The sequence below is a fragment of the Somniosus microcephalus genome, chromosome 5, assembly GCF_052327205.1.
Source record: "Somniosus microcephalus isolate GS21.2 chromosome 5, FLI_Smic_1.0, whole genome shotgun sequence".
NCBI classification, from domain to species: Eukaryota; Metazoa; Chordata; class Chondrichthyes; order Squaliformes; family Somniosidae; genus Somniosus; species Somniosus microcephalus.
The window spans coordinates 10606433-10626646 of NC_140991.1; the positions used below are offsets into that span (position 1 = coordinate 10606433).

Sequence of the window (20214 nt, forward strand, 5' to 3'; positions counted from 1 at the left end):
TATCCCAGTATCTCCCTGTATTCTATCCCAGTATCTCTCTCTCTATTCTATCCCAGTATCTCTCTGTATTCTATCCCTGTATCTCTCTCTGTATTCTATCCCAGTATCTCTCTCCGTATTCTATCCCAGTATCTCTCTCTGTATTCTATCCCAGTATCTCCCGGTATTCTATCCCAGTATCTCTCTGTATTCTATCCCAGTATCGCTCTGTATTCTATCCCAGTATCTCTCTGTATTCTATCCCAGTATCGCTCTGTATTCTCTCCCAGTATCTCGCTCTGTATTCTATCCCAGTATCTCTCTGTATTCTATCCCTGTATCTCTCTCTGTATTCTATCCCAGTATCTCTCTGTATTCTATCCCAGTATCTCTCTCTGTATTCTATCCCAGTATCTCTCTCTGTATTCTATCCCAGTATCGCTCAGTATTCTATCCCAGTATCTCTCTGTATTCTATCCCAGTATCTCTCTCTGTATTCTATCCCAGTATCTCTCTCTGTATTCTATCCCAGTATCTCTCTCTGTATTCTATCCCAGTATCTCTCTCTGTATTCTATCCCAGTATCTCCCGGTATTCTATCCCAGTATCTCTCTCTCTATTCTATCCCAGTATCTCTCTGTATTCTATCCCAGTATCTCTCTCTGTATTCTATCCCATTATCTCTCTATATTCTATCCCAGTATCTCTCTGTATTCTATCCCAGTATCTCTCTGTATTCTATCCCAGTATCTCTCTCTCTGTATGCTATCCCAGTATCTCTCTGTATTCTATCCCAGTATCTCTCTCTGTATTCTATCCCAGTATCTCTCTGTATTCTATCCCAGTATCGCTCTGTATTCTATCCCAGTATCTCTCTCTGTATTCTATCCCAGTATCTCTCTGTATTCTATCCCAGTATCTCCCGGTATTCTATCCCAGTATCTCTCTGTATTCTATCCCAGTATCTCTCTCTGTATTCTATCCCACTATCTCTCTCTGTATTCTATCCCAGTATCTCCCTGTATTCTATCCCAGTATCTCTCTGTATTCTATCCCAGTATCTCTCTGTATTCTATCCCAGTATCTCCCTGTATTCTATCCCAGTATCTCTCTGTATTCTATCCCAGTATCTCTCTCTGTATTCTATCCCAGTATCTCTCTCTGTATTCTATCCCAGTATCTCTCTCTGTATTCTATCCCAGTATCTCTCTGTATTCTATCCCAGTATCTCTCTCTGTATTCTATCCCAGTATCTCTCTGTATTCTATCCCAGTATCTCTCTCTGTATTCTATCCCAGTATCTCTCTCTGTATTCTATCCCAGTATCTCTCTGTATTCTATCCCAGTATCTCTCTGTATTCTATCCCAGTATCTCTCTGTATTCTATCCTAGTATCTCTCTCTGTATTCTATCCCAGTATCTCTCTGTATTCTATCCCAGTATCTCTCTGTATTCTATCCCAGTATCTCTCTCTGTATTCTATCCCAGTATCTCTCTCTGTATTCTATCCCAGTATCTCTCTCTGTATTCTATCCCAGTATCTCTCTCTGTATTCTATCCCAGTATCTCTCTCTGTATTCTATCCCAGTATCTCTCTGTGTCCTATCCCAGTATCTCTCTCTGTATTCTATCCCAGTATCTCTCTCTGTATTCTATCCCAGTATCTCTCTCTGTATTCTATCCCAGTATCTCCCGGTATTCTATCCCAGTATCTCTCTCTGTATTATATCCCAGTATCTCTCTCTGTATTCTATCCCAGTATCTCTCTGTATTCTATCCCAGTATCTCCCGGTATTCTATCCCAGTTTAGCCCACATGTAACTCCAGTCCCAAGCCGTTGTATCAAAGCCGCTACAAAGAAGTGCAGCGGTTCAAGCAGGCGGCTCACCAGCACCATCTGCTCAAGGGCAACCAGGGACGGGCAATAAATCCCGGCCTTATGATGCCCACGTCCAGAGTATCAATTCATTATTAAAAAGCCCATGTTTCCTGTTCCTGATCCCTATCCAGAGTCTCCTTATGTAAAGTGTCTGTTGGCCGAGGACAGAACTGAACTGAAGCTTTGAGACTTCACAGCCTAGTTGACCGGTTCACACGGCAGGAATGGCCACTTGGATGAGATGCCTCCGCGGAGGGTTGATGGCACCAGTGGAACCCTACTGCACCCAGAGGTAGTGCCGCCAGGAAAGGAGTGGGGAGAAAAGCGATGAAAAAACTGACGGGAATGTGAGGCGTCTACCAACCTAGTGGTTAAGTAGGTTTGCCAAAGGCTAGCTGAACAGGTCATCTGGTCCCCCGCCCCCTCCAGACCTCTGCCTATCAGTAACAAACCACCAGCGTGTTTTTGAAATGAATCTCCATCCCGGTCTGGAAAAAGCCCGACAACAGCACAATCAAAACTGGACATTTGACCATAAGGAGTGCTTTGGACCTCCTCCAGGGGTTTCCAGAACCACTATCCCAGGGTCAGGTCCAAACCGTGGTGAGTTTGTTGCACATATCCTCGTACAGGACGCGATCAGAGTAATGCTGAAAGCATGGATCCATGGAAGGTCACTTAGCCCTTCAATTCCACTCCTTCCACAGGCCATGGATGGTCTACATTAGTATGGACTCCACTGGTAATTAATCTGCTGTTGGAAGGTGCTGTATAAATGCAGCTTGGGCCTCAAAGATGATCTGTTCAACTAGGCGTGTTTCTGAAGGAGGAGGGCATGGCGAGAAACATAGACATAGAAGATAGGAGCAGGAGTAGGCCATTCGGCCCCTCGAGCCTGCTCCGCCATTCAATGAGATCATGGCTGATCATCCAAATTCAGTACCCTGTCCCTGCCTTCTCCCCATATCCCTTGATCCCTTTAGCCTTAAGAAATATATCTAACTCCTTTTTGAATATATTTAATGAATTGGCCTCCACCGCCCTCTGTGGTAGAGAATTCCACAGGTTCACCACTCTCTGGGTGAAGAAATTCCTCCTCATCTCAGTCCTAAATGGCTTACCCCTTATCCTTAGACTATGACCCCTGGTTCTGGACTCCCCGGCCATCGGGAACATCTTTCCTGCATCTAGTCTGTCCAGGCCTGACAGAATTTTATAGGTTTCGATGAGATCCCCTCTCAATCTTCTAAGAAGATTGTAGGTGGAGAAGACAGTAGGTGGGATTGAGATCAATGATACTTGTTGAACCTGAGGAACGCAGGAGGAGGCCTTTCAGCCCCTTGAGCCTGCTATTAGATCATGGCTGATCTGTAGCTTAACTCCATTTACCCGCTTTAGCCCCATATCCCTCGATACCCTTACCCAACAAAAATCTATCCATCTCAAGTCTTGATCATTTCAACTGACCCCCAGCATCAACAACCTTGTGGCTCTTTCTTACTCACCAATAGCCTGCTCACGGATGCTCAGTTTGGGTTCCACTATTTGGGAGGCTTTTCAACCCTTTGAGCCTGTTCCGTCTTTCAATTAGAACATGGGTGATCCGTACCTCAACCCCATTTACCCGCCTTTGTTCCAGATCCCTTATTACCCCATATCCAACAAAACTCATCTTAGTCTTGAAAATTTCAATCGACCCCCGCCACCCACAGTCTTGTGGCGCTTTCCTGTCCCAAAAAGTTAATTTGGTATTTTTTTCTTTACGCATTACAGTACGTCAGATGAAGACTTTAGTGTAAAGCTCTCGGACCTGCTCTCGGTTGCCTGAGAGAGACAAGAAGCCCCATTGCTCCCGATCCTTCCCAGTGTGGGCCACCTTTACCTGCTTGTGATCGCCAATCATGATCAGGTGTTGGCAGGAGGGAGTCAGTGTGGTCAACACGTGGGCCTCCAGTACCTCGGCCGCCTCTTCGATGATCACAATGCGTGGCTGAATGTTCTGTAGCAGTGCCCTGTACTTGCCAGCTCCTGCAACAACAAAAAAAGGGGGCAAAATAGGAGTGAAAAGCCCCGGCGCAGAAAGAGAGAGATTCTCGGCAAGCTGTCCTCCTGATTTAACACTTTCAGCCCCAGGATCATTCTGGTGACTCTGCGCGTTACAAGGTCAGGACAGACTCTTGGATGGGCCTGTTGCGGGTGTCCTTGTACAGGGGACACGTTCAGGCTAGTGTGAAAAGCATCAGGCTGTGCTCATGGAACCTCCATAGAATCATACCGCACTGAAGGTGGCAATTCGGCCCATCGTGCCTGTGCCGGCTCTTGGAAGGAGCTGTCCAATTATTCCCATTCCCATGCCCTTTCCCCAGAGACCTGCACATTTCTCCCCTTCAAGTACTCGAAGGACCGAATGGCCTCCTTCAGTGCCGTAAATTTCTATGATTCTACAGCTATCCAATTCCCTTTTGAAAGTTACTATTGAATCTGCTTCCACCGCCCTTTCAGGCAGCGCATTCCAGATCACAACAACTCGCTGTGTGAAACAGAAACATAGAAGATAGGAGCAGGAGTCGGCCATTCGGCCCCTCGAGCCTGCTCCTCCATTCAATGAGATCATAGCTGATCATCCAAATTCAGTACCCTGTCCCTGCCTTCTCCCCATATCCCTTGATCCCTTTAGCCTTAAGAAATATATCTAACTCCTTCTTGAATATATTTAATGAATTGGCCTCAACTGCCTTCTGTGGTAGAGAATTCCACAGGTTCACCACTCTCTGGGTGAAGAAATTCCTCCTCATTTCTGTCCTAAATGGTCTACCCTTTATCCTTAGACTGTGACCCCTGGTTCTGGACTCCCCGCCATCAGGAACATCCTTCCTGCATCTAGTCTGTCCAGTCCTGTCAGAATTTTATAAGTTTCAATGAGATCCCCTCTCATTCTTCTAAACTCCAGCGAGTACAAGCCCAATCGACCCAATCTCTCCTCATACGTCATTCCTGCCATCCCAGGTATCAGCCTGGTGAATCTTCGCTGAACTCCCTCCATGGCAAGAACATCCTTCCTCAGATAAAGCGACCAAAACTGCACACAATACTCAAGGTGTGGTCTCACCAAGGCCCTGTACAACTGCAGCAAGACATCCTTGTTCCTGTACTCAAACCCTCTCGCTACGAAGGCCAACATACCATTTGCCTTCTTAATTTGGTTTTTTCTCATGTTGCCTGTTGCTCTTTTGCCAATTAACCTTCAATCTTGTCTTGATGTCCTAAGGCACTATACAAATGCCAGAGGACCAGAACACTGGGATACATTCAACGATAAACAGTGTAGAGAAGTCAGCTCGAGGCCGGGACACGGACTCTTGAATTCCGGATGATCTCAGAAATGACAGGAGAGAGGGTCGGCCAATCGAGAGCAAAGCCCGCCTGGCCCTCGGAAAACACAGCTTTTGTCAAAACAAACAGCTGCAGTTAAATCCAACCCTGATTATTACCGCAGCATCGCTTCCCAGCCACACCCAGTAACGCTGTTTTGGGAGACTGCGATGGACGTGCAAAGATTGTACATTTTGTTGGGATCGGGGCCAATACGAACTTGTATTGCCTGCCTCACTGCTCTGTTAGCATCCGGCGATGCGACTGCCAAGCACCATTGTAGGTCGGAAAAGGTCTCCCCTGGGGCCCCACCAAAAATAATCACAGCATTGCTTGATCCCCGCCCGGGACACTCCCCTCCCCCTCCCCGCCCGGGACACCCCCCATCCCCCGCCCGGGACACACCGCCCCTCCCCCACCCGGGACCCACACCGCCTCTCCCCCCCCCCCCCGGGACACACACACCCTCCCCCGCCCAGGACACACCGCCCCTCCCCCACCCGGGACCCACACCGCCTCTCCCCCCCCCCCCCGGGACACACACACCCTCCCCCGCCCAGGACACACCGCCCCTCCCCCCGCCCGGGACACACCGCCCCTCCCCCGCCCGGGACACACCGCCCCTTCCCCGCCCGGGACACACACACCCTCCCCCGCCCGGGTCACAGACCCCCCTCCCCCGCCCGGGTCACAGACCCCCCTCCCCCACCCGGGACTCACCGCCCCTCCCCCGCCCGGGACACACCGTCCCTCCCCCGCCCGGGACACACCGCCCCTCCCCCACCCGGGACACACCGCCCCTCCCCCGCCCGGGTCACAGACCCCCCTCCCACGCCCGGGTCACAGACCCCCCTCCCCCACCCGGGACTCACCGCCCCTCCCCCGCCCGGGACACACCGTCCCTCCCCCGCCCGGGACACACCGCCCCTCCCCCGCCCGGGACACACCGCCCCACACCCGCCCGGGTCACACTGCCCCTCCCCCGCCCGGGACACACCGCCCCTCCCCCGCCGGGGACACACCGCCCCTCCCCCGCCGGGGACACACCGCCCCTCCCCCGCCGGGGACACACCGCCCCTCCCCCACCGGGGACACACCGCCCCTCCCCCGCCCGGGACACACCGCCCCTCCCCCGCCCGGGACACACCGCCCCTCCCCCGCCCGGGACACACCGCCCCTCCCCCGCCAGGGACACACCGCCCCTCCCCCGCCCGGGACACACCGCCCCTCCCCCGCCCGGGACACACCGCCCCTCCCCCGCCAGGGACACACCGCCCCTCCCCCGCCCGGGACACACCGCCCCTCCCCCGCCCGGGACACACCGCCCCTCCCCCGCCCGGGACACACTGCCCCTCCCCCGCCAGGGACACACCGCCCCTCCCCCGCCAGGGACACACTGCCCCTCCCCCGCCCGGGACACACCGCCCCTCCCCCGCCGGGGACACAGGGAGCGCTGCACTGTCGGAGGGGCAGTACTGAGGGAGCGCTGCACTGTCAGAGGGGCAGTACTGAGGGAGTGCTGCACTGTCGGAGGGTCAGTACTGAGGGAGTGCTGCACTGTCGGAGGGGCAGTACTGAGGGAGCGCTGCACTGTCGGAGGGGCAGTACTGAGGGAGCGCTGCACTGTCGGAGGGGCAGTACTGAGGGAGCGCTGCACTGTTGGAGGGGCGTCTTTGAGATGAGACGTTAAACCGAGGCCCTGTCTATCCTCTCAGGTGGACGTAAAAGATCCCATGGTGTTATTTCAAAGAAGAGCAGGGGAAGATCTGTCCCCTGTCCTGGGCCAATATTTATCCTCCAACCTGCACCAGTAAAAACAGATTTCTTGGTCACTCATCTCATTGCTGTTTGTGGGAGCTTGCTGTGCGCAGATTGGCCGCCATAAAACAACAGTGACTACACTTCAAAAGTACTTTGTAAGCTATAAATCGCTTTGGGACATCCTGATGTAAGAAATAGTGGTCCTATAGAATCATAAGAAATAGGCTTCTCTAGTTAAGGGAAATTCTTCAGCAGTCTGCCTGAGCTGACACAGAACAATGCTAATCATGTTAGAGAAGGGTTTTCACAAGGGCTCGATTTGAGGCCAAGGACATAAGGTAGAAACAGGTCTTTATGTAGGCATGACTGGGCCTGATAAGAGGTTGGGGAAGGAGCCTGATGATCCACGTATCTAAAACAAACTATCTGGGAGAAGGTAACAAGCTGTCCATACAAGAGATAAGCGAAGGAATGATCTCATGGGACTGGAGCCTAGGTTAGGAGGGATCCGCCTATTCCCCTGTCATTGAACAATGAAATGGGTAAAGGTAACCAAACAAATGATTGACGTGAGGTATCCACCGGCCCCTGAAATAAGGTATATAAAACGGGAAGTCGAGAAGGGCAGACTGAAGAGAGCTCCCCCAGCTGGAACCATGCGAGCTTCGGCTCAACACCTCAGCCAGCTTGAGAGACGACCAAAGAAGAAATCGTTACCGCAGGCTGCAAAGATCAAGTCACCCTGCCTCGTCCGTCCATCCGATCCGGGCCCAGTAAACCATTCTCACCTGTTACGGGTCGAATGTCTCCTGTGTCGTATTTGAACCGTCGCTCCTCAATAAACCGCTTGTGACTCCTCGACCCTGTTGGGTAATCTGTGACCCCTGATCAAACCTTACACTGAGGATGTGGAAGTTGCGATATAAATACAGGAAACTCTTTTTTTATCCGGCACCGACGGGACCGCCGTGGTGCCGATTTATCAAAAAGTCCGGATTACAGAGAGGTATAGTTTAAAAGGTACGAGAGCTCCGTACAAAGCAACAAATCCAGGCTTCCCTGCTGCTTAGCAACATGTGCAGGAACTCCGGCCACAGACCAAGCATCCCTGTTGCTTAGCAACAGGTGCAGGAACCCCAGTTACACAGCCACAGATCCAGGAACTGCCACTAATATGAAGTAAAACTTAGCTGAACCTACTCCTGAATTTTGCCGGTTAACAGAGACTTCCGGTTATTTAGCTGCCGGTAAATCGAGAGTTTCCTGTACAAGCTTTCTCTCTCCTTATCGGCAAGCGGGTTGGTCTCGAGCTTGCCATGACCGCGCCGTTAGTATTAACCTCAATATGGCCCTGGGCCCGCATGTCTGGTATACTTGTACCTGTTGCCGTCATGCCAACCACAACAGCCGTTTTAAGGATCATTAGGTCTTCCTCTAGGGTCAGAGCGGACAGATCCTGCGCCATTTTCTCGTACAAGACCAGGTTTTTGTTTATAGAGGCTTTGAGTTTCTCTTCATAGGCCAGTTTCCATTTCCTAAATAAAACACAATTACAGCCGTCATCTTCAGGGAGCGTTCAGGTAACATCTTTTCACAGACAAGAGTATATTTTTTATGATTATTTTCATCTGCTGTTTGTGATTATCAAAGTGAGGGATGATAGTGCTGGAGTACCAACTGTCCCATCAAACACTCCAAGGGCAGGTACAGCACGGGTTAGATACAGAGTAAAGCTCCCTCTACACTGTCCCATCAAACTCTCCCAGGGCAGGTACAGCATGGGTTAGATACAGAGTAAAGCTCCCTCTACACTGTCCCATCCAACACTCCCAGGGCAGGTACAGCACGGGTTAGATACAGAGTAAAGCTCCCTCTACACTGTCCCATCAAACACTCCCAGGGCAGGTACAGCACGGGTTAGATACAGAGTAAAGCTCCCTCTACACTGTCCCATCAAACACTCCCAGGGCAGGTACAGCACGGGTTAGATACAGAGTTAAGTTCCCTCTACACTGTCCCATCAAACACTCCCAGGGCAGGTACAGCACGGGTTAGATACAGAGTAAAGCTCCCTCTACACTGCCCCATCAAACACTCCCAGGACAGGTACAGCACAGGTTAGATACAGAGTAAAGCTCCCTCTACACTGTCCCATCAAACACTCCCAGGGCAGGTACAGCACGGGTTAGATACAGAGTAAAGCTCCCTCTACACTGTCCCATCAAACACTCCCAGGGCAGGTACAGCACGGGTTAGATACAGAGTAAAGCTCCCTCTACACTGTCCCATCAAACACTCCCAGGGCAGGTACAGCACGGGTTAGATACAGAGTAAAGCTCCCTCTACACTGTCCCATCAAACACTCCCAGGACAGGTACAGCACGGGTTAGATACAGAGTAAAGCTCCCTCTACACTGTCCCATCCAACACTCCCAGGGCAGGTACAGCACGGGTTAGATACAGAGTAAAGCTCCCTCTACACTGTCCCATCAAACACTCCCAGGACAGGTACAGCACGGGTTAGATACAGAGTAAAGCTCCCTCTACACTGTCCCATCAAACACTCCCAGGGCAGGTACAGCACGGGTTAGATACAGAGTTAAGTTCCCTCTACACTGTCCCATCAAACACTCCCAGGGCAGGTACAGCACGGGTTAGATACAGAGTAAAGCTCCCTCTACACTGCCCCATCAAACACTCCCAGGACAGGTACAGCACAGGTTAGATACAGAGTAAAGCTCCCTCTACACTGTCCCATCAAACACTCCCAGGGCAGGTACAGCACGGGTTAGATACAGAGTAAAGCTCCCTCTACACTGTCCCATCAAACACTCCCAGGGCAGGTACAGAACGGGTTAGATACAGAGTAAAGCTCCCTCTACACTGTCCCATCAAACACTCCCAGGGCAGGTACAGCATGGGTTAGGTACAGAGTAAAGCTCCCTCTACACTGTCCCATCAAACACTCCCAGGGCAGATACAGCACGGGTTATATACAGAGTAAAGCTCCCTCTACACTGTCCCATCAAACACTCCCAGGGCAGGTACAGCATGGGTTAGATACAGAGTAAAGCTCCCTCTACACTGTCCCATCAAACACTCCCAGGGCAGGTACAGCACGGGTTAGATACAGAGTAAAGCTCCCTCTACACTGTCCCATCAAACACTCCCAGGGCAGGTACAGCATGGGTTAGATACAAAGTAAAGCTCCCTCTACACTGTCCCATCAAACACTCCCAGGGCAGATACAGCACGGGTTATATGCAGAGTAAAGCTCCCTCTACACTGTCCCATCAAACACTCCCAGGGCAGGTACAGCATGGGTTAGATACAGAGTAAAGCTCCCTCTACACTGTCCCATCAAACACTCCCAGGGCAGGTACAGCACGGGTTAGATGCAGAGTAAAGCTCCCTCTACACTGTCCCATCAAACACTCCCAGGGCAGGTACAGCACGGGTTAGATACAGAGTGAAGCTCCCTCTACACTGTCCCATCAAACACTCCCAGGGCAGGTACAGCACGGGTTAGATACAGAGTAAAGCTCCCTCTACACTGTCCGTCAAACACTCCCAGGACAGGTACAGTACGGGTTAGATACAGAATAAAGTGCCCTCTACACTGCCCGATCAAACACTCCCAGGGCAGATACAGCACGGTTTGATACAGAGTGAAGCTCCCTCTACACTGTCCCACCAAACACTCCCAGGGCAGGTACAGCACGGGTTAGATACAGAGTAAAGCTCCCTCTACACTGTCCCATCAAACACTCCCAGGGCAGGTACAGCACAGGTTAGATACAGAGTAAAGCTCCCTCTACACTGTCCCATTAAACACTCCCAGGGCAGGTACAGCACGGGTTAGATACAGAGTAAAGCTCCCTCTACACTGTCCCATCAAACACTCCCAGGGCAGGTACAGCACGGGTTAGATACACAGTAAAGCTCCCTCTACACTGTCCCATCAAACACTCCCAGGGCAGGTACAGCACGGGTTAGATGCAGAGTAAAGCTCTCTCTACACTGTCCCATCAAACACCCCCAGGGCAGGTACTGCACGGGTTAGATACAGGGTAAAGCTCCCTCTACACTGACCCGTCAAACACTCCCAGGGCAGGTACAGCACGGGTTAGATACAGAGTAAAGCTCCCTCTTCACTGTCCCATCAAACACCCACAGGGCAGGTACAGCACGGGTTAGATACAGAGTAAAGATCCCTCTACACTGTCCGTCAAACACTCCCATGGCAGGTACAGCACGGGTTAGATACAGAGTAAAGATCCCTCTGCACTGTCCATCAAACACTCCCAGGGCAGATACAGCACGGGTTAGATACAGAGTGAAGCTCCCTCTACACTGTCCCATCAAACACTCCCAGGGCAGGTACAGCACGGGTTAGATACAGAGTAAAGCTCCCTCTACACTGTCCCATCAAACACTCCCAGGGCAGATACAGCACGGGTTAGATACAGAGTAAAGCTCCCTCTACACTGTCCCATCAAACACTCCCAGGGCAGGTACAGCACGGGGTTAGATACAGAGTAAAGCTCCCTCTACATTGTCCCATCAAACACTCCCAGGGCAGGTACAGCAAGGGTTAGATACAGAGTAAAGCTCCCTCTATACTGTCCCATCAAACACTCCCAGGGCAGGTACAGCACAGGTTAGATACAGAGTAAAGCTCACCCTATACTGTCCCATCAAACACTCCCAGGGCAGGTACAGCACGGGGTTAGATACAGAGTAAAGCTCCCTCTATACTGTCCCATCAAACACTCCCAGGGCAGGTACAGCAAGGGTTAGATACAGAGTAAAGCTCCCTCTACACTGTCCCATCAAACACTCCCAGGGCAGGTACAGCACAGGTTAGATACAGAGTAAAGCTCCCTCTACACTGTCCCATCAAACACTCCCAGGGCAAATACAGCACGGGTTAGATACAGAGTAAAGCTCCCTCTACACTGTCCCATCAAACACTCCCAGGGCAGGTACAGCACGGGTTAGATACACAGTAAAGCTCCCTCTACACTGTCCCATCAAACACTCCCAGGGCAGGTACAGCACGGGTTAGATGCAGAGTAAAGCTCTCTCTGCACTGTCCCATCAAACACCCCCAGGGCAGGTACTGCACGGGTTAGATACAGGGTAAAGCTCCCTCTACACTGACCCATCAAACACTCCCAGGGCAGGTACAGCATGGGTTAGATACAGAGTAAAGCTCCCTCTATACTGTCCCATCAAACACTCCCAGGGCAGGTGCAGCACGGGTTAGATACAGAGTAAAGCTCCCTCTATACTGTCCCATCAAACACTCCCAGGGCAGGTACAGCACGGGGTTAGATACAGAGTAAAGCTCCCTCTACATTGTCCCATCAAACACTCCCAGGGCAGGTACAGCAAGGGTTAGATACAGAGTAAAGCTCCCTCTATACTGTCCCATCAAACACTCCCAGGGCAGGTACAGCACAGGTTAGATACAGAGTAAAGCTCACCCTATACTGTCCCATCAAACACTCCCAGGGCAGGTACAGCACGGGGTTAGATACAGAGTAAAGCTCCCTCTATACTGTCCCATCAAACACTCCCAGGGCAGGTACAGCAAGGGTTAGATACAGAGTAAAGCTCCCTCTACACTGTCCCATCACACACTCCCAGGACAGGTACAGCACGGGTTAGATACAGAGTAAAGCTCCCTCTACACTGTCCCATCAAACACTCCCAGGGCAGGTACAGCACGGGTTAGATACAGAGTAAAGCTCCCTCTACACTGTCCCATCAAACACTCCCAGGACTGGTACAGCACCGGTTAGATACAGAGTAAAGCTCCCTCTACACTGTCCCATCAAACACTCCAGGGCAGGTGCAGCACGGGTTAGATACAGAGTAAAGCTCCCTCCACACTGTCCCATCAAACACTCCCAGGGCAGGTACAGCACGGGTTAGACACAGAGTAAAGCTCCCTCCACACTGTCTCATCAAACACTCCCAGGGCAGGTACAGGAGAAAAAAAATCACAGCAACAGTAAAAAACTGTTTTTTTTTAATTTTCTTTGAACACTTTTGTTTACAAGTTATAAAAATATTGGACATGGGGAATAAATGCCGATTGACTGACAGCTGAGAATCATCCAATCAGGTATTGACTGGGCTCGGGCAGGCGGGGCACCGCGAGGATGGACATGTTGGGCGGCCAATGGCGGCGAGGTGGCTGACGGTCATGTGATGAGGCCTCCAGGAATATCCGCGGCTAGAGTTGGCTTCCATCACCCGGTCTGTCCTCTCAGGTGGACGTGAAAGATCCCGCGGCACTATTTCGAAGAGCAGGGGCGTTCTCCCCGGTGTCCTGGGCCAATATTTATCCCTCAACCAACATCACAGATTCTCTGGTCATTATCACATTGCTGTTTGTGGGAGCTTGCTGTGCACAAACTGGCTGCCGCGTTTCCTACATTACAACAGTGACTCCACTTGAAATAGTACTTCATTGGGTGTAAAGCGCTTTGGGACGTCCTGAGGTGGTGAAAGGAGCTATATAAATGTAATTCTTTCTTTTCTTTTTAACATCAGGTTATCTCCCTGGTGGTAAGAGGCACCTTCCTTACCATTACCGTAACTACAGCAGTTTTCCCAGTCAGGCTCGAGTTATGTTACCTGTACAAACGCCACCGATTGGTGGGACTTATTTCCCACACGTTTGGAATCTTCTGGACTTCCTCCTTCCCCATGATGCTTTGATCTGCCAAACATTTCTGAATGTCCAATGCCTCTTCATCTCTGACAACAACAAAAAAAGCGAGCTGTTTAACCATTTCCAGACCATATTCCTCTCCGGCCCACGCCGCCCTCTCCGGACCAGGCCGCCCTCTCCGGACCTCGCCGCCCTCTCCGGACCACGCCGCCCTCTCCGGACCACGTCGGCCTCCCAGACCCACGCCGCCCTCTCCGGCCCACGCCACCCTCTCCGGCCCATGAGACCCACGCCGCCCTCTTCGACCCACGCCGGCCTCTCAGACCCACGCCGGCCTCACCGGCCCAGGCCGCCCTCACCGGCCCACGCCGCCCTCACCGGCCCATGCCGCCCTCTCCGGCCCACGCCACGCAGGCTTCACAGGACTGCGAACCAGGTTAAAAAGACAGATTCAGAAAGCAGAGATTGTGTTTAACCTGCTGCAGTTTTTGTTTGAAGATGCAACTTACTAAACAATTGGCCCTTCAGAAAACTTTTGAGAAGGTTGCGCATCGGTGATTAAAGGCTGGGGAAGGAGGTAACTATTCTTGGCCCCCTCCTCTGCCTCACCTACACGTTGCCCCTTGACGATGCGGGGTCAGCTTCCACATGTACAACATCCAGCTCTATCGCTCCACCACCTCTCGACCTCTCCACTGCCTCGGTGTTGTCAGACTGTGTGTCCGACATCCAGCCTTGGATGAGCCACACTTTCCTCGGTTAAACGTTGGGAAGCCCGAGGCTATCGTCTTTGGCCCCCCACCAGAAAAACTCTGTTCCCTTGGATCCGAGACCAGCCACTATCTCCAGCCCTACAATGCCCCTGTCCTCAAACTCGCCGCACCTCTGCGCCCGGCCGTTTATACATCTTCCTCCTTCACTCCACCACTAGCGGCTGCGCCTTCAGCTGCCAAGGCCCTAAGCTCTAGTACATGAAACTTTCGATTTACCGGCACCTAAATAACCGGAAATCTTGGTTAACCGGCAAAATTCAGGAGTAGGTTCAGGTAACTTTTATTACTTGCCTTCCTCGATCTGTTGCTATGCAAGGGTGTGGCTGCAGCTGTTGCTAAGCTACAGAGGCGTTTGGAACTTGTGGCCATTGTTCTGAACCTGTTGCTCAGCAACAAGGTTTGTTGCTTTATACGGAGCTCTCAGCTCTCCGTATCTTTTACTATAGCTTTCGGTTATCCGGAATTTTTGATGAACCGGCACCACGTCGGTCCCGTCGGTGCCAGATAAAAAAAAGTTTCCTGTATCCCCTCCGCCACTCTACCCATCTTTCCTTCTTTAAGATCTTCATTAAAATCCACCTCTTTGGCCCAAGCTTTTGGTCGCCTCCTTCTAATATCCCCTCCTTTGTCTGACTGGTTTTTGATTAGGTCTCTTGTGAAGCCCCTTGGGCCCTTTGTAAGGTGCGGTGTAAATGCCAGCGATACCTCGGGTCAGTGTCGACGATGTATGCAAATTTTTCTCCCGCCCACTGCTCCGCGCTACACGGAGGATCACACGGGTCACCGCTGTCCAGATCACCCTCGTACTCGTCATCGTCATAGGGTCTGTACCTGGAGTTAACGTCTGAAAAAACAAGTCAGAGTGTTATAAATCTCATCATTCAAGAAACTACTCGTGAAATAACGCTGGATGGCCAGCTGGTGGCGCCGTCCAAGGAGTATAAATACTCGGGCGTCGGCCCCAGCTTGCCAGGGACATTTTGTAAGACAAGGAACTAGTGAAGTACAACTAGACCGCCATGTTCTGAAACAAGTTGATTAAAGCCTTGCTTTATACTCAAACCAAGTGCGGAGTGAGTTTTATTACATCACAGAGTAAAGACAAAAGGGAAACACAATAAGGAATTAGATACAATCCAAGGGTGCACCGAGTCCCATTCACCCATCACCCCTGTGCTCGCTGACCTACACTGGCTCCTGGTTAAGCAACACCTCCAATTTAAAATTCTCATCCTTCTTTTCAAATCCCTCCATGGCCTCGCCCCTCCCTATCTCTGTAACCTCCTCCAGCCCCACAAACCCCCCCGAGATATCTGCGCTCCTCTACGTATAAAATTCTGACAGGGCTAGACAGACTGGATGCAGGGAGGATGTTTCCCCTGGCTGGGGGGGGGGGGTCTAGAACGAGGGTTCACAGTCTCAGGATACGGGGTAGGACATTTAGAACTGAGATGAGGAGAAATTTCTTCACTCAGAGGGTGGTGAACCTGTGGAATTCTCTACCACAGAAGGCTGCGGAGGCCAAGTCACTGAATATATTTAAGAAGGAGATAGATAGATTTCTAGACACAAAAGGCATCAAGGGGTATGGGGAGAGAGCGGGAATATGGTATTGAGATAGAGGATCAGCCATGATCATATTGAATGGCGGAGCAGGCTCGAAGGGCCGAATGGACTACTCCTGCTCCTATTGTTCTATGTTTCTAATTCTGCCCTCTTGAGCATCCCTGATTATAATCAATCACTCAACCTTTAGTGGCCGTGCCTTCTGTTGCCTAGGCCCTAAGCTCTGGAATTCCCTTCCTAAACCTCTCTACCTCTCTTTCCTCCTTTAAGATGCTCCTTAAAACCGACCTCTTTGACCAAGCTCCTGCCCTAATTTCTCCTTATGTGGCTCGGTGTCAAATTTTGTTTTACAACACTCCTGTGCAGCGCCTTAGGACCTTTTACTACGTTAAAGGCGCTATACAAAAAAAGATGTTGTTGTTGTTGTTATGTTACTGGAATAATAATCCAGAGAATGTTTAATTTCAAATCCCTCCATGGGCACTTGGAGAATTTAATTTCAGTTTAATTGCCGGTCTCAGTAAAAGTGACGAGCAAGCTGTCAGATTGTCGTTAAAAACCCATCCGGTTCACTGATGTCCTTCAGGGAAGGAAACCTGCCGTCCTTACCCCGGTCTGGGCCTACAGGTGACTCCAGTCCCACACCAACGTGATTACGGGTAGATTTAATCGCGGTGTTCAAAATTAGGAGGGGTTTTGTTGGAGTAAATAAGGAAAAAACTGTTTTGGGGATCAGTAACCAGAGGACACACATTTAAGGTGATCAGCAAAAGAACCAGAGGGGAGATGAGGAGAATTTCTTTCTTACACGGCGAGTTGTTGTGATCTGGAATACACTGGCTGAAAGGGCGGTGGAAGCTGATTCAATAGTTACTTTCAATGGAAATTTTACACCAAGTTTTGTAATCTAGTGAAATCTGCTGTGCTTGTTTTTGCTTCTGCCAATCTTACATTTCATAATAAATCCAAGTCACAGTTTACAGCCGGAGGTACCCGCTGTAGTGTATGTGCCTTTAAGAGCCCCAGGTGTGCTATAATGCCGGTAATTGCCACTCGGGCTATATAAGCCTGTATATTGTGTATATCCGTTAGAACCCTCCCCAGACTTTGCTTAGTAAACACCTATGAACCAACTCCTGTCTTCAGTGTCTTTATCAACACACGGACACTACAGTGGCGACGAAGTGGAAACGGACTTACCTGCAATTCGGCAGCACCTCAAGGACATCGATTCCTCGGGCGTCCAGAAGACTCAAGAAAGTGAGAGAAGCTGTGGTTTCACCAGCTGGCCAAGCTGGTGGCAGGTACTGCGCTAATCCTTCCTGGGCGTCAGGCTGGGGCTCCAGCGGCTGGCTCTACAGCTGAGACAGGCAGCAAAATCGGAGGCAAGCAATAACGGACTGGGAGTGAGCACTCGGGAGACGACCGGCGCAGCAAGCAGGTCAGTGTTCAGACCTGGAGAGAAAGTCCGGCGGGAACGAGTCTCCAACAGTAAATAAATTTTGAAAAAAAGAACGGAAACCGCGGTAAACAGCGTTGTCATCGGCAGCAGCAGCGGGAAGCGCCATATCTTTGCTGCAGAAAAGAAAGAAAAGCGCGGGAAGCGCCATATCTTTTCTGAAATGCCTAAGTCTGGCAATATTGATGCTTTTGATAGCGAAATAGAGGATTGGACCACATACGTGGAAAGAGTAGAGGTATATTGCACTGCAAATGGAATAGAAGATGAAAAAAAAGCTTCAGTACTGCTGAACCTAATGGGCGCAAAGGCATACGGGCTGTTATGAAATATAATCACTCCAGCCAAACCAAAGGACAAGAATTTTAAAGAGATTGTTGATACCCTGCAGGAGCACTTAAACCCAACACCGCTGCTGATAGCAGAACGATTCAAATTCTTCAAGAGAAATCAACACAAGAATGAAAGTAACGCTGATTACCTAACCGAATTAAGAAAGCTATCAAAGTACTGCCAATTCGGGGCAGGACTATCAGATTATCTTCGAGACAAATTCGTTTGCAGTCTCTTAAGTGAAGGAACACAAAAATGGCTGCTTTCTGAAAAAGATTTAACATTGGACAAAGCTTTCAGTATGGCTGTATCATACGAAGCAGCAGCAAGAGGAGCTGCAGAGATACAGGACTTCGGCACCCATGAAATGACACAGGGTTTCGAAAGATATTATCGCTGCGGCAGATCCACCCATAACCAGAGGGACTGCTGGTTCAAGGACAAAGCATGCAGGCAATGCGGAAAGATTGGACACATTGCACGGGTATGCCGATCTGGACAAAATAAATCCACAGACAGAAAAAAAAAAATCAATAAAGAAAAGTACAGGAAGGTACAAATGATGACGGACAGTAGCTCCGAAGACCAGAAGAGCGATAGCGACTCCGAAAACAAGAGACTAAGCTGTCTCAAATTACATAATGTACTTGCCAAAGATGATTACCGAACCATTTGGGTTACCCTCACGATAGCAGGGTCCCCAGTTAAAATGGAGCTAGATACAGGATCAGCTCTAACTGTAATAAATCAACGGGATTACAAGAGGCTATTTTCGCATATACCTCTAAAAGACACATCCATTATCTTAAAAACATATACGGGTCAGAAAGTATACCCCAAAGGAAAAATAAGGGTGCCTGTTGTATACAACGGCAAAGAAATACAAAAGTTGTATTTATACATTCTACAAGATGGTGGTCCACCGTTGTTGGGACGTGAATGGATCAGAAAGATACGTTTAGACTGGCACTCCATTCAGGCACTGACGGTGACCAGTAAGAAAAAAAAAACAATGATGACATCATACCTGAACGATTAAAAGACATCTTGGCCAACGCCAAAGAAGTGTTTCAAGAGAAACTAGGAACCTTGAAAGGCATCACCGCCTCAATAAAAGTGGAAGATGCAGCAATTCTCAAAATTTTTAAGGCAAGACCGGTGCCATACGCAATTCGTCCAGCAGTCGAGGCAGAGCTGGAAAATTTGGAAAAAGCAGGCGTATTATCCAAAATAGATTGGAGCGAGTGGGCAACACCCATCGTTCCAGTCATGAAAAAAGCATTGAATAATGATAAATCTGAAGAACAGAGAAAAATTCGCATCTGTGGAGACTTCAAGGTGACTGTAAACCCGGTCCTTCACACAGTACAGTATCCTCTTCCGAGGATAGAAGATATTTTTGCCTCACTATCCGGAGGGAAACGTTTCACCAAAATTGACTTGGCACAGGCATATCTACAGATGGAGGTTGAGGAGGCCTCTAAAAAGTATCTCACGATAAACACACACAAAGGCCTGTACCAGTACAATTGACTGGTTTTTGGAGTAGCATCAGCTCCAGCTATCTGGCAAAGAGCTATGGAGCAAGTCCTGCAAGGGATTCCGGGGACTCAATGCTACCTAGACGACATCCTTGTAACAGGAGAAAACGACAACGAGCACCTTGCCAATTTGGAGCAGGTGCTCACTAGGCTGAAAGAACAGGGCCTACGAGCAAATCGCCCCAAGTGCGAATTTTTCCAAAATCAGATATCATATTGTGGCCACATAATTAATAATGAAGGGTTGCATAAGTCACCTGAAAAAAATTGAAGCGGTCATAAAAGCCCCAGCACCTGAAAATGTTTCACAATTAAGGTCGTTCCTGGGATTAATAAATTACTATCATAAATTTTTACCAAACTTATCAACTCTTCTACACCCTCTTAATAAACTTCTACAAACAGGAGTGATTTGGAAATGGAACGAAGACTGTAAACGTGCCTTCCATAAATGCAAAGACTTAATCACATCCGAAGAAGTTTTGGCTCATTACAACCCATCACTGCCAATCAGACTGGCGTGCGATGCATCCCCTTATGGCATAGGAGCAGTATTATCCCATAAATTCCCTGATGGCTCAGAACGGCCGACAGCTTTTGCGTCACGCTCATTAAACTCAGCTGAGCGTAACTATGCCCAAATCGACAGGGAAGCACTCAGCCTGGTATGGGGAGTGAAGAAATTCAACCATTACCTACACGGACAAAAATTTACCTTGTTGACTGACCATCAACCCCTCATCTCCATATTCAACCCTAAAAAGGGTGTTCCCATTATGACAGCGCAAAGGCTACAGAGGTGGTCCCTTTTTCTAGGGGCACACCAATACAACATAGAATACAAAGGATCAAAACAGCATGGGAAT

The 20214-nt window shown here is 49.9% G+C and overlaps 1 protein-coding gene across 1 annotated transcript in view; it reads right to left on the minus strand.

Annotated features, from left to right (window-relative positions):
• The window catches only part of LOC147116878 (NFX1-type zinc finger-containing protein 1-like), an 80798-nt gene that overhangs the window by 19177 nt on the left and 41407 nt on the right, over positions 1-20214 (minus strand). Inside the window, exons 9-12 of the mRNA XM_085987184.1 lie at positions 15155-15293; positions 13640-13762; positions 8372-8526; positions 3741-3886 (exon numbers count right to left, since the gene is read on the minus strand). Of these exons, the coding sequence (XP_085843310.1) occupies positions 3741-3886; positions 8372-8526; positions 13640-13762; positions 15155-15293 (563 nt within the window). The remainder of the gene's footprint in view (positions 1-3740; positions 3887-8371; positions 8527-13639; positions 13763-15154; positions 15294-20214) is intronic.